This window comes from Micropterus dolomieu, linkage group LG11, assembly GCF_021292245.1.
Source record: "Micropterus dolomieu isolate WLL.071019.BEF.003 ecotype Adirondacks linkage group LG11, ASM2129224v1, whole genome shotgun sequence".
Classification (NCBI taxonomy): Eukaryota; Metazoa; Chordata; class Actinopteri; order Centrarchiformes; family Centrarchidae; genus Micropterus; species Micropterus dolomieu.
In genome coordinates, this window is record NC_060160.1 from 768,140 (window position 1) to 779,036 (window position 10,897).

General features: G+C 42.4%; 2 protein-coding genes across 2 annotated transcripts; both read right to left on the minus strand.

Annotated features, from left to right (window-relative positions):
- Positions 1-3,290: 3,290 nt before the first annotated feature.
- On the minus strand, positions 3,291-7,316 carry LOC123979253. Its single transcript, XM_046063094.1, has one exon. The coding sequence runs from the start codon at positions 7,128-7,130 to the stop codon at positions 3,678-3,680; it is 3,453 nt and encodes a 1,150-aa protein (XP_045919050.1). The 5' UTR covers positions 7,131-7,316; the 3' UTR covers positions 3,291-3,677.
- LOC123979356 (peroxisomal carnitine O-octanoyltransferase-like) lies at positions 7,198-9,045 on the minus strand. The gene is made up of 4 exons (XM_046063260.1): positions 8,602-9,045; positions 7,844-8,245; positions 7,455-7,538; positions 7,198-7,218 (listed from the first exon to the last, which is right to left on the minus strand). The coding sequence occupies exons 1-4, from the start codon at positions 9,043-9,045 to the stop codon at positions 7,198-7,200; spliced, it is 951 nt and encodes a 316-aa protein (XP_045919216.1).
- Between the last annotated feature and the right edge of the window lie 1,852 nt (positions 9,046-10,897).

Sequence of the window (10,897 nt, forward strand, 5' to 3'; positions counted from 1 at the left end):
CTTGTCTTTCCTGAGTAAATTTCCTGCATGTTGTAAGAATATGTTCTACTGTTTCAGCCTCCTGACATTGTTCTGACAATTCTCAGCTTGCTTATTATCAGCTGCTCGTTCCTCTTTGCTCTCCTACTTCTTGATATGCCTACTTTGCTTTGGATTTCGTGTAAATGTCTCCCTTTTATTGCATTATCCCAGCTCTGTTGCCACTGTTGATTTAAATTTCTCCACATTATCCCTTTCCCCTCTGATTTTGATGTCAAATGTCAATAATTGGTTATCTAGAGATTAATTGATGACATAATGTTGACGGAAAGAAAAAGGCGGAACTCAGAAATGCGGAAGTGCAGCTCGTGCGGTGCACACAATGGAGACGTGCAGAGACAGCAACCAGGTTATTTCAGGGTTTTTATTTTTCATTTTTCCCCCTCAAAGATTTTGATCTTTGTCTCATTTTAACAGGGGTGTGTAGACTTTTTCTATCCACTGTACACTGAAGTTACAACAACTTCCTGTGTCATGGTGAAGAGTTGATCTTTGACGCCACTCCCATCGACGAAAACTCACTGATATCACAACTTTTCATCGTCAATGCCTTTAGAAGGCACAGCAGAAATTTTAAGTTGATCGGATTAAATCCCTATGAGGAGTTCGTTAAAGTACGAAGTGTGTAAATCGCCAAAAATGAGCATTAAATCCAAAACGGCCGACTTCCTGTTGGGTTTAGGGCATCGCTCCAACAGGCTTTTTTTGTGCGTCTGGACAAGATACACGTACCACAGAAATTTCACACATGTAGGTGAAACGTGCGGCGGGGGCTGCTTCGTTAAAGGTCACTTCCTGTTGCCAGCAGGTGGCGCTATGACTGTGGGTGAATGTCGGCATGTACATGTGTTCAGGGCGGGACTCTCATCCTACACGTACAGTTTGGTGCAGATGTGAGCATGTACACTGAAGTTACAACAACTTCCTGTGTCATGGCGAAGAGTTGATCTGACGCCACGCCACGGACACACCCATTGACGAAAACTCACAGATAGCACTTTTCATCGAGTATGTTTAGGCCCCCAAAATTGAGCTTAAAATCCTTACAGTGTCAATAAGGACCTCGCACGGTGCGTGCTCGGGCCCTAATAATCCTTACAGTTTTTGCTGGTTGCACAGAGTTTCCAACAGACGACGATGTTCTTTGCATCTTAGACTGTGACACAATAATGACAGTAGCTACTTACAGCTGTGGAAAGAACGCCTCTCCCCCTCGTTCTCCTTTGAACATTGGACATGAACAACAAAGTCCTCTGCCTTAGTAACTAGTAATAATCTTACTGTTTTAGACAAGTAATTGGTTAAACTACTAGTTACTGGGAAAAGTAATTTTATTACAGTAATGCGTTACTGCCCAACACTGGTGATGTCATGGTTTACTGTCACTAACATTAAGATAATGATCATTCTGCACTGATCTGTCAAACTATCAAGCCTACTGATTTTATCACTATATACCTAAATGTTAACGGATCACCGGACTGCGGTAAATGGAGGCTATATAAGAGACTGTCATGCTAACTCCAGTTGTAGAGGGAATAACCAATTATTGTGAAAATCATAAAATCTCTCCAGGTGAAGGTAAATGATTTAATGAGCTTGTTACGTATAACGTGGGCTAACGTTACACAGCTAACTCACCACAGGAGACACAAAGTTAGAAAACTGCACATCAGACTTACCTTGAGAGGACAGGATGAACCCGATCCTGAATCATGAGCGTTGAGTTAAAAGAAGATCCTCTACTTTATTTTTCTGCTGCTGGTTGAAACAAGGCTACAGTCCTTTTCCTTGTTGTCTCTACAGATGAGGATGACTCTAGCTAGTGCTGTGAATATTCTGTCAGTTCATGGGAGAGAATGTCGCTGTTGCTACCTGCTGGTGTAGCTACTCTCAGATTTACAGATCTCTGTTTACAGATCTCAGCGGGACAGAGTGGACAAAATTCCACAAATGTGTAAAAAGGAAATTACAAATGTCACGTGACCTGCAAATTGACAGGAAGCAATCCGCGAATGTGTAAAAACTGTTTTGTGTATAGAAATGGATTCACAAATGTGTAAATAACACTTTGTATGTGAAAAAAAAAGGATCTTTGTACAGATTAAATTGTGTGTATTTGCAAATCACACTGTATTTTTGTGGATATGATTTTACACAACACAAATGTAAAAATACATGTTTTAGGTTGTGAGATATTTGTCTATATGTTTATTTACAGATGTCCGCAGTACAAAAATCCACAAATGTGTAAAAAGGAAGTAACAAATGTAACATGACCCGCAAACGCACACGAAGTAATCTGCAAATGTGTAAAAACAGTTTGGTGTGTACACATCACCCTGTATTTTTCACAACATCAAATGTAAAAATACACACTTGCAGATAGTGAAATATTTGTGCATCATTGTACACATTTGTAGGTTGTCTTCTGTGGGTTACAAATATTAAAGTCCAATTAAATCTTCCATAGGTTTCAGTGCGTGTGTGCTCATTGAAGTATATGTATGATTATTTTCAGTGTGTATGTGCACATTGTCAATGTGAATGTGCCAGTATTTCAGTATTTTAAGTTTTATGCCAACCATTCTGTGGGTGTAAGTATACTGCACCTAGGCCTAGACTACATGTGTTCGTCAGTGTGTGTATGACAGTTTTCAGTGTGCGTGTGTCTGTTTTTCAATGTTTTCACCCTAAATGACCTCTCATAATAGTGCCACCTGCTGGACACAGGATATGACCTTTCACGAAGCAGCCTCCGTGGCATGTGGTCACCCAGCCAATCACTGCATTCGGTCCGAATGAAACGAGTTGCTGTGCTTACTGCAGCCCTGAGAGGACTACAGACAGCCAATTTTTATACTCTCTTTTTCAGAGCACCTAACTTTTCAATATGCATTGATGTATATTAAAGTTATTAAGGAGTGCAAACATAAGAGCCGTAATAGGAGACCTAACAACATCTTCGTGACATCAATTACACAGTTAGAGTGAGTTTACTTTTACATGTATGCTTTCAACTACCCTGAATAATTCTAAAAGCTTATGAGAAACCAAATTTTAGTCAACATTTTAATTTGTATATTAAGAACTGCTTTACAAAGTTACAATTATCTAGAAACAGTTGGCTCCATATGACAGTGACAAAGGTTTGATTTATTTTATTGATGATTTCATTATACTACAACCAACAAAGCAAACAAATAGCCTACATTATAAATCAGTTAACAGGGATCAGTATTTAAGTAAAAACAAAAAAAGTAACATATTCAAATTCACATAATAATCATGCATCTGATGTAATAATGGCAGGCTCTGTAAATGTATTAAAACATAGCAACATATTGGAAAAGTGTCAATTTGTCTGTGATTTTGATTAGTATTATTTGAACAAAAACAGCAATAGTACTTTATCCACAAGAATCACACAAAAAGGCTTACATTTGAACTTATGATCAGAAATCAACCTATAATAAAATGCCATCTTTTCTTTGAAACATGATTTGAGTTATGTCTGCTTTGTGCCAGTTTTGTGACAGATTTTGTGAGCTGTAGTTTGTTCTGATCTGAACTTCCCAAACTCAGCATATCAAAACATATCACATCTGAGGGCCTGAAAACCTGTGAAGAACTCATGATCAGGGCATATACTTCATTCCTTTCATCCTAGGAATGATATGTATATCTCTGATGTCATCATGCTGAATCAGCCAACACAAGTAGCGCTCCGTCCCCATGCCCCATCCACTGGTGAGGAGTGGTTTCACTTGCCGCATGTTAATATACCACTTGTAGGACTGCTCTGGCACGGCATGGTGCCTGAGGGCCTCTTGTACCATCTCAGGGGTGGAATGACGTTCACCAAGACCCAAAGTCTCACCCAGCCCCAGGAGAAGGTCAGCAGCTTTGGCTTTACTCTGCCCAGTGCCCTCCACATATGCCTGGTAGAAGGGAACTCCTAGATGGTCCATTTCAGTCAGCCAAACAGCACCACCATATTTTTTTATCAAGACCTGCTCTCCTTTGCGTGTTAGCTTTCTGCCAAACTGGGCCTGGCCATCTTGGACCCACTCTAGGCAGTCAGCAGAGGGCATCATTGGAATGGCCTGGTCTAGAGGGACTCTTGGCAGTGCGGTTTTTCCATCCAGCTTACTCAGCATGGCTGTGACATGTGTAAGGGTCCCGGCAGTGCTGAGGATCATATCAGAGTGTTTCTTCAGCATAGCCTTGGTAAGGTGAGCCAGGAATCCCTCTGCTATTGACATGGCCTTGTCCATGTCACCCAACAGTTCGCACTCCACGTGGTAAAACTGGTTCAAGTGCGTGGAATCAGGGTCTTCCCCTCTAAAGCTGGGAGAAATGTAGTACGTCCCTGGCAGATTCTCCTGGAAGCGAAGGAAGTATTCAAGCACAAATTGCATTGAGTCAGCCAGGTAGATGTCCTGGCCCAGCAGGTTAACAGAAACTGGTTCTGAGTCAGATCCTAGACCCATTGGTGAGGAGATGGTGTCTGTGGTGAGAGGGGTTAGGGCATAAGAGTACTGACAGGAACTGTGGAAATATTCGACTGTGCTGTGGAAAAGAGTATTTTGAATCTGGAAAAGGTTGCGATACCACTGGCTCTTGATGGCAAGTGTGGAGTGAGACTGAGGGTCTTCCCATGAATGAGGAGGCCTGCACTCAGTAATTTTTGAGTGGATCTTTTTGAGGGCCTCAGGGTCAGCTTCTGGGCCATTCAGTGATGACACATATCCAGGGTAACTTTGGAAGCACTCTGATTGCAGTTCAGCGGGATTAGTGCCACCTGGTGAAGGTAACACAGGGATCAGCTTGGCATGAGCATAGTCAATCTGAAAGCCCTCAAAGATCAGTGCAACGCCTCGAGCTCTCATCCCCTCTTCCAGTAGTCGGGCTACTTTATAAGTGGCTAAGATCAGTGCTTTGTAGTCAGCGTCCTCTAGTTTGAAGATGTCACTGGACAGGGGTTTGCGTGGCACCACAACAGTTAGTCCAGGAGTGTTTGGGTATGGTGTCAGGAAGGCAACATGTCCACTGTCTTCCCACACTCTCCACTGTTGCTGCACTCCACGCACAATACGACTGAACAGATTATCATGGGAAGCGTCTCCAAAAAAGTTAAAGCAAAGGGGTGCATTCGGTGTTGACAGTCCATTTCTAATCTTTGCTTGAACCTGGGCCAGTGCCTCATCATCCCAGCGTGGGCCATTTTTTGAGGTGCAGTAGCCAGGATGGAATGTGTGGAATTCTTCTTCATTGGCTAGAATGGGCTGCCATTTTGGCTCTATGCCATGAAGCGGTAGCAGTCTGATTTGTGCTGGCTGATCAGGTGTTGGATTGAAAACCAAGGCACAGCGCTGCACTCCCAATCGCTCACATAGCAAGCTTGACACAGCTTTTGCCCCTTGTAGCATAGCAACAAAATCAGGTGTAGCCAACTGGAAGATGCTGCTTGCCCCACTACGAGTTTTTTTAGTCAGAATGGTTGACCCAGGTATCCAGGGGTTGGGATCAAGGTAGGCAACCAGCTCATCTGTTTCCCAGATCACATCAGAGAAGCTCTTCAGTGGCCTCAGGACCTCTACTCGTGAAATGCCACTTATCATTGAGGCCACAAACATCACAGTAGCATTTGCTTCGATGATGGCATCACCTTTAGTGTCCACAGCAATGATTCCAGCACAGATCCCATTCAGATTTTCAGCCATCACTTCTCTACATGCCTGCCTAAGGCTATAGCCTTTGTGGTGGTAGAGACTGGCTATTTTCTGTGCAACTGTTTGCCTCAGAAATACATCTCCGTCTCCAGAGCAGGTAATGGCTACCTTGTCATCAGCATATATTCCTGCCCCTACTACTGCCGTATCCCCAACTCGCCCTTTCAGCTTTCCTACTAAACCACCTGTGGAGGATGCAGTAGCTAACCTATGCCAACGATCCAAGGCCACAGCTCCAACTGTCTGAGGATGATTGTTTTTTGAGGCATTTCCACCACTGAGATTTGCAGCTAACTCTCTGTGACGTATATCAGTGTAGAAATACTCAGGCCCAACAGGTTTCTCTTTCTCCTCCAACCCTTGTAGAAATTCCTCAGCCCCATCTCCCACAATGAGTGAATGTGAGCTTTTCTCCATGACACATCTGGCAGCTTTTATTGGGTTCTTTACACTTTGCACACAAGCAACAGACCCAGACCTCATTGCATTGCCATCTACAATGGTTGCTTCCATTTCATTTTTGCCATCTTTGTTGAATACTGAGCCTTTACCTGAATTGAATAGGAAGCAGTCCTCCAGAGCTTCTACTGACCTCTGAACTGCATCCAGACTCCTTCCACCTTGTTGAAGCACTTGGGATCCAAGGGTTAAGGCTGTTTGCAGAGCAAACTCAATAACCTCAATCACTTCGGTGTTCAGCATCATCACCTCTCCAGCACCACCATGGATCACTAGAGTGTAGTCTGGGCTCTCTGTGCGGTGATCTCTCTCTCCATTCATTTCCTCTCGTTGACCCTGTTGGAGTAGACAATCCAGGGCTCCCATCTGGTATGCAATGGCATATCTAACAGCTAGATGCATCACTAACTTCACATTTTTCTTCAGGCTTTCTTGAAGCTTCTCCAATGCCAGAGCAAAACTTCCTTTCCCATTAAGCACAATGCAAACCTTGTCTCTTTTTCCGAGGTAGGTTACAACCAGCTGATCTTGGGCATAAACATTCCCTACTGCACACTCCACACCTTCCATCAGATCTGTACCTGTGAGGTACACAGATGGACACCCAAATGGGTCCAGGAACTTCTTCAGTGGGTTATCAGATGGCAATGCTCGACGCAGGGCGGCTAGGTGGGGACCAACTCCTTGACCCCTTTTGGTGTTTTTGATGAGGCTCTTATGCTCCAAAAATGCAACATGGAACAAGTGTAGGAGGTCAGTAGTGTATTGGATTGTGTTATCTGGGCCAACACAGGCTTCCAAGGCACGTACTAACTTACGAGAATGCATGGTGAGTGAGTATGTAGGATCACATCGGCCGTGTTTGTAGTGACGGACATGGGTAGGTGTGACAAGCATGTGATTGACAGCAGATTCCCCAAGAGTCTGCCACAGGGAAAGCTGCAAAGAGAAGTTGATCCAAGCGTCATACAGGCCTCTTTGCCCTCTGAGAGTAGAAAAGACATCAGGGTAGGAGGGCACATCAAAAGTGAGAACCAAATGAGTTGCTTGCAAGGAAGTGCTTAACTTGGGGGTATTTACTCCTTGCAAGGGGAATGTTAGGGACACTGGGCAAACAGAATTGACATTAACATTGTTCACTGACTCATTTGTGTTTTCTGTGTCAGTGTGGACTAGGTTTAAATCAACAGTTTCTGACAGATGATACACATGCTCAGTCACAAGCCCAGCCACCATCCCATCCACAGCACTGTGTTCAAATACAATCCCAGCTGTGCCGTCCTTGAATACCACCAGGTTCATCACCTGTTCAAAATAATAATAACAATAATAATTTGTTGGTGACCTTTGATGGTGTTTTTAAAAATAGTTTTGAGCCACCTCCTAGGAAGCTACTTTAAAGTGATAAATTATAGTATAGCATAGGGAAATTATAACCACTTTTAAGTCTTAATGCTAATACATTGATCTGAAAGTGTATTTTCTATATAGGTATTAATTTAATTTGTTACTTTCCAATATTAGTGGTATTGTTTTGATAAGAGCACCCATTTATGTGATTTGGCTGATGTGGTATGTGAACAGAAAATTATCCAATTTCTATCCAATACCTTGTCATAGTATCTCAGGCACGGACTGTCTCCTCCTCCTCCCAGCCTCACTGCATTGAGGATATCAGCCAGCTCAGAGGGTGCGTTGCACTCCTCCAGGCAGAGTGTGAGAACAGCACTCTCCATCAGCCTTAGTGATGCTGCTGCATCTCCTCCTTGCTCCAGAATCTCTTCCCTGGTGGCAGCCCAGGCTTTGCGCTCCATAGCTGAGAGGCTGCAAATGGCAGAGGGATCATCCTGTCTTCCTGCACTGGGTTGATCCATCACCTGTGTCAGCTGTTTGTAGATGTCATTGAATGATCGAGCTGAAACCGGCCCCCCAGTGCTAGGATGCCACAGTATGTCAACAGGGAACACTCCTCCAACACAGGTGACGATGGCATGGAGGCTATCTGGGTAGACCTGGAAATGAAATGACAAAGCTACAGATCAGAAATAGCTGTGTTTTGCTGAGCTTTTGGTCAACAGTTTCAAGCACTTCTGACCACACCCAGCAGTGATGTTATGGCGTCCTGGAGTTAACCTGTACTTCAATGCAGCAAGGTAAGAAGTTAAAACAATGGTAGTCAGCATAGAAAGAAGTGCTTGTCAAATGGTTGAACATCTTCATAAACCCCTTCCCCCGCCTTTTAATTTCTAAAGTTTGAACCCACTCCTTACGTGTATGATGGGAATTTAAGATTCACCAGTATGTTAATGTGCTGCCTGAAAACTTCAAATCCAAAATCGTCTTTCCAATTGTGTTTTGTCAATCTCACCTTAATCTCATCGTGAATCCTGCCAGGAATCCGGATGGCAGCAAATACTTCACTCTGCTGTGTGCGCTCCATTGGCACATTCCCCTCCAGTAACAAGGGCTCACTGTACAGCTTTGCTGCTGCCCAGAGCAGAGCGGCTGCCCTTTGCAGCTGGGTACATTGCTTTGCTTGGGAAGGAAGAAGAACAACAGGGAGAGCTGTGGAGGTGGGCACGGGGTCAGCACAGGACAGCAGGGCTCTCTTGAACTGCTCCGTCACCCAGTTCTCTTTGCCTGCAGCGCTGGTTGCTAATTTTTGATGGGCCTCTTCAAGGAGCTTCCTCTCCTGTTCCATCATACTTTTAAACTCAGGGTAAAGGTCAGGACTTAAAGTGAGCTGCAGGACACGGCTCACTTCTTGCAAGGTAACATCCAACTCTGGAACAGGGTAGTCGAGAAGGGCCATGCTGTTGATATGAAGGAGGCTTGCGTGAGAGAAAGAGAAAGGAGGATAGAGACACAATTGTGTAATGTTAATAAAGGTTTCTCACTGTATCGACTATAATGAAAGTGCTTAACAATGGTTGATATTGGCTGAGCACTCTTGCCCGGTTGAAGTAAGCAAAGCAGCAAAGATTAATACTCACAATCACAATCAAGTAGTACCCTTACAAGGAATTTGCTTTGCTGACTTGGTGTGTAATAATAACCAAAACCCTATATAAATATAACAAATATGAATTGAAAAGATATACAAAATTTAAAAAAAGATTTTTGTGTTTAGCTATAGGAATTTTGATATTATCAGCAAAATAGATGAATCTCCAAAAGCTTACTCCAAGACATACATAATTAGATAAATACCAATAATACACAAACCAAAATTCCCCAAACTGTGTGCTATGTTACACGCCATTATTAAGGACAAAGTGTCTTGACGGTGCCTTATCAAATTCCACCCCACTGATGTATATCACATCAAAACACATTTCAACACCTTCTCAGGTTCAGCTAGTAAGTCAATTATCTGATTTATGGTTATGGTGCTGCAACACAGGTCTCTTAAAGAGGTGAACATCTAAATTTTTCTTCTGGTTTTTCAGAACATACTGACTTTAGTGATGATTAGGAAGTTGTATATTATATTTCTTATGTTTCCTTTAATAGTACTTTTTCTATTACTGTGGACCTTTACAAAAGGATAAAAGTTAGCCTACATAAATGCAAATATCGATAAATAAATTAAGTACTTAATCAGAATTTCTGACTGACTGACATTTACACTATGATATGGGTATGTCCTTTTTGTCTTTACTCTTTATTTAGTAAGATATTACCAAATGACTAATAACTTTCTATTTACACACATTTGTAAAATAGTAATACATTTTATTTTTATATTTTTTTATATCAAATATATTACTATTATTATTAAGAATTAGCATTATGCCTCACTGTTTGTCTGCCCCAGGCCTCACACTTTGAATGCACATGAACTGAATGTCATTTTTGGTAACAGAAGTTATTTGCAGTCATCTGGAAAGGCAGACATAAATAATCAAATTAAATTAACCAATAGGCTAATTCAATATAAATATGGAAAATAAGAAACACTGAAATAACAGTGTAAGAATAACATTCAAAAAAGAGTGAATAGGTACACGCATTTCTGTTATTAAGGTAAATGTAAATGCTCTGTATTTGCATAGCGCCTTTCTAGTCTTTTCAACCACTCAAAGCGCTTTTACACTACATCTGCATTCACCATTCACTCACATTCACACACTGAGCCTAAGTGCTCAAACAGAAACTAACATTCACACACATTCACACTGGCGGAACAGCCGCAAGGGGCAATTCGGGGTTCAGTATCTTGCTCGAGGACACTTCGACATGCAGCCTGGAGGAGCCGGGATTAAACCGCCGACCTTCCGATTAACAGGCAACCCGCTCTGCCTTAAATGTCTTAAATAAACTCAAAACATGGCACACTCGGGAGACAGCTCCTGGTCCCGGGATAAGAACCTCAAACAGTTGTGACACAGTTTATTTACAGAACCTTTTATATATTAATTTTTGCATAACATGTCTTGCTGGGTTGGTTTTCTACATAAAGTTGAAAGAAGAGAAAGGGAGAGAGATACAACAATGAACCCCGTCTCTGTCACACGCTCTCTGGTAACAGGTGCAGTGTGACAAGCATGCAAGCTGCATGTATTTTACTGTGTACAAAACTGTTATGTTAATTTTTGAACTCCTCTTGCTATAGCTTTAGCTGGAGTGGGAATATTGTCAAGGCCTACTATAGGCTAATTGTA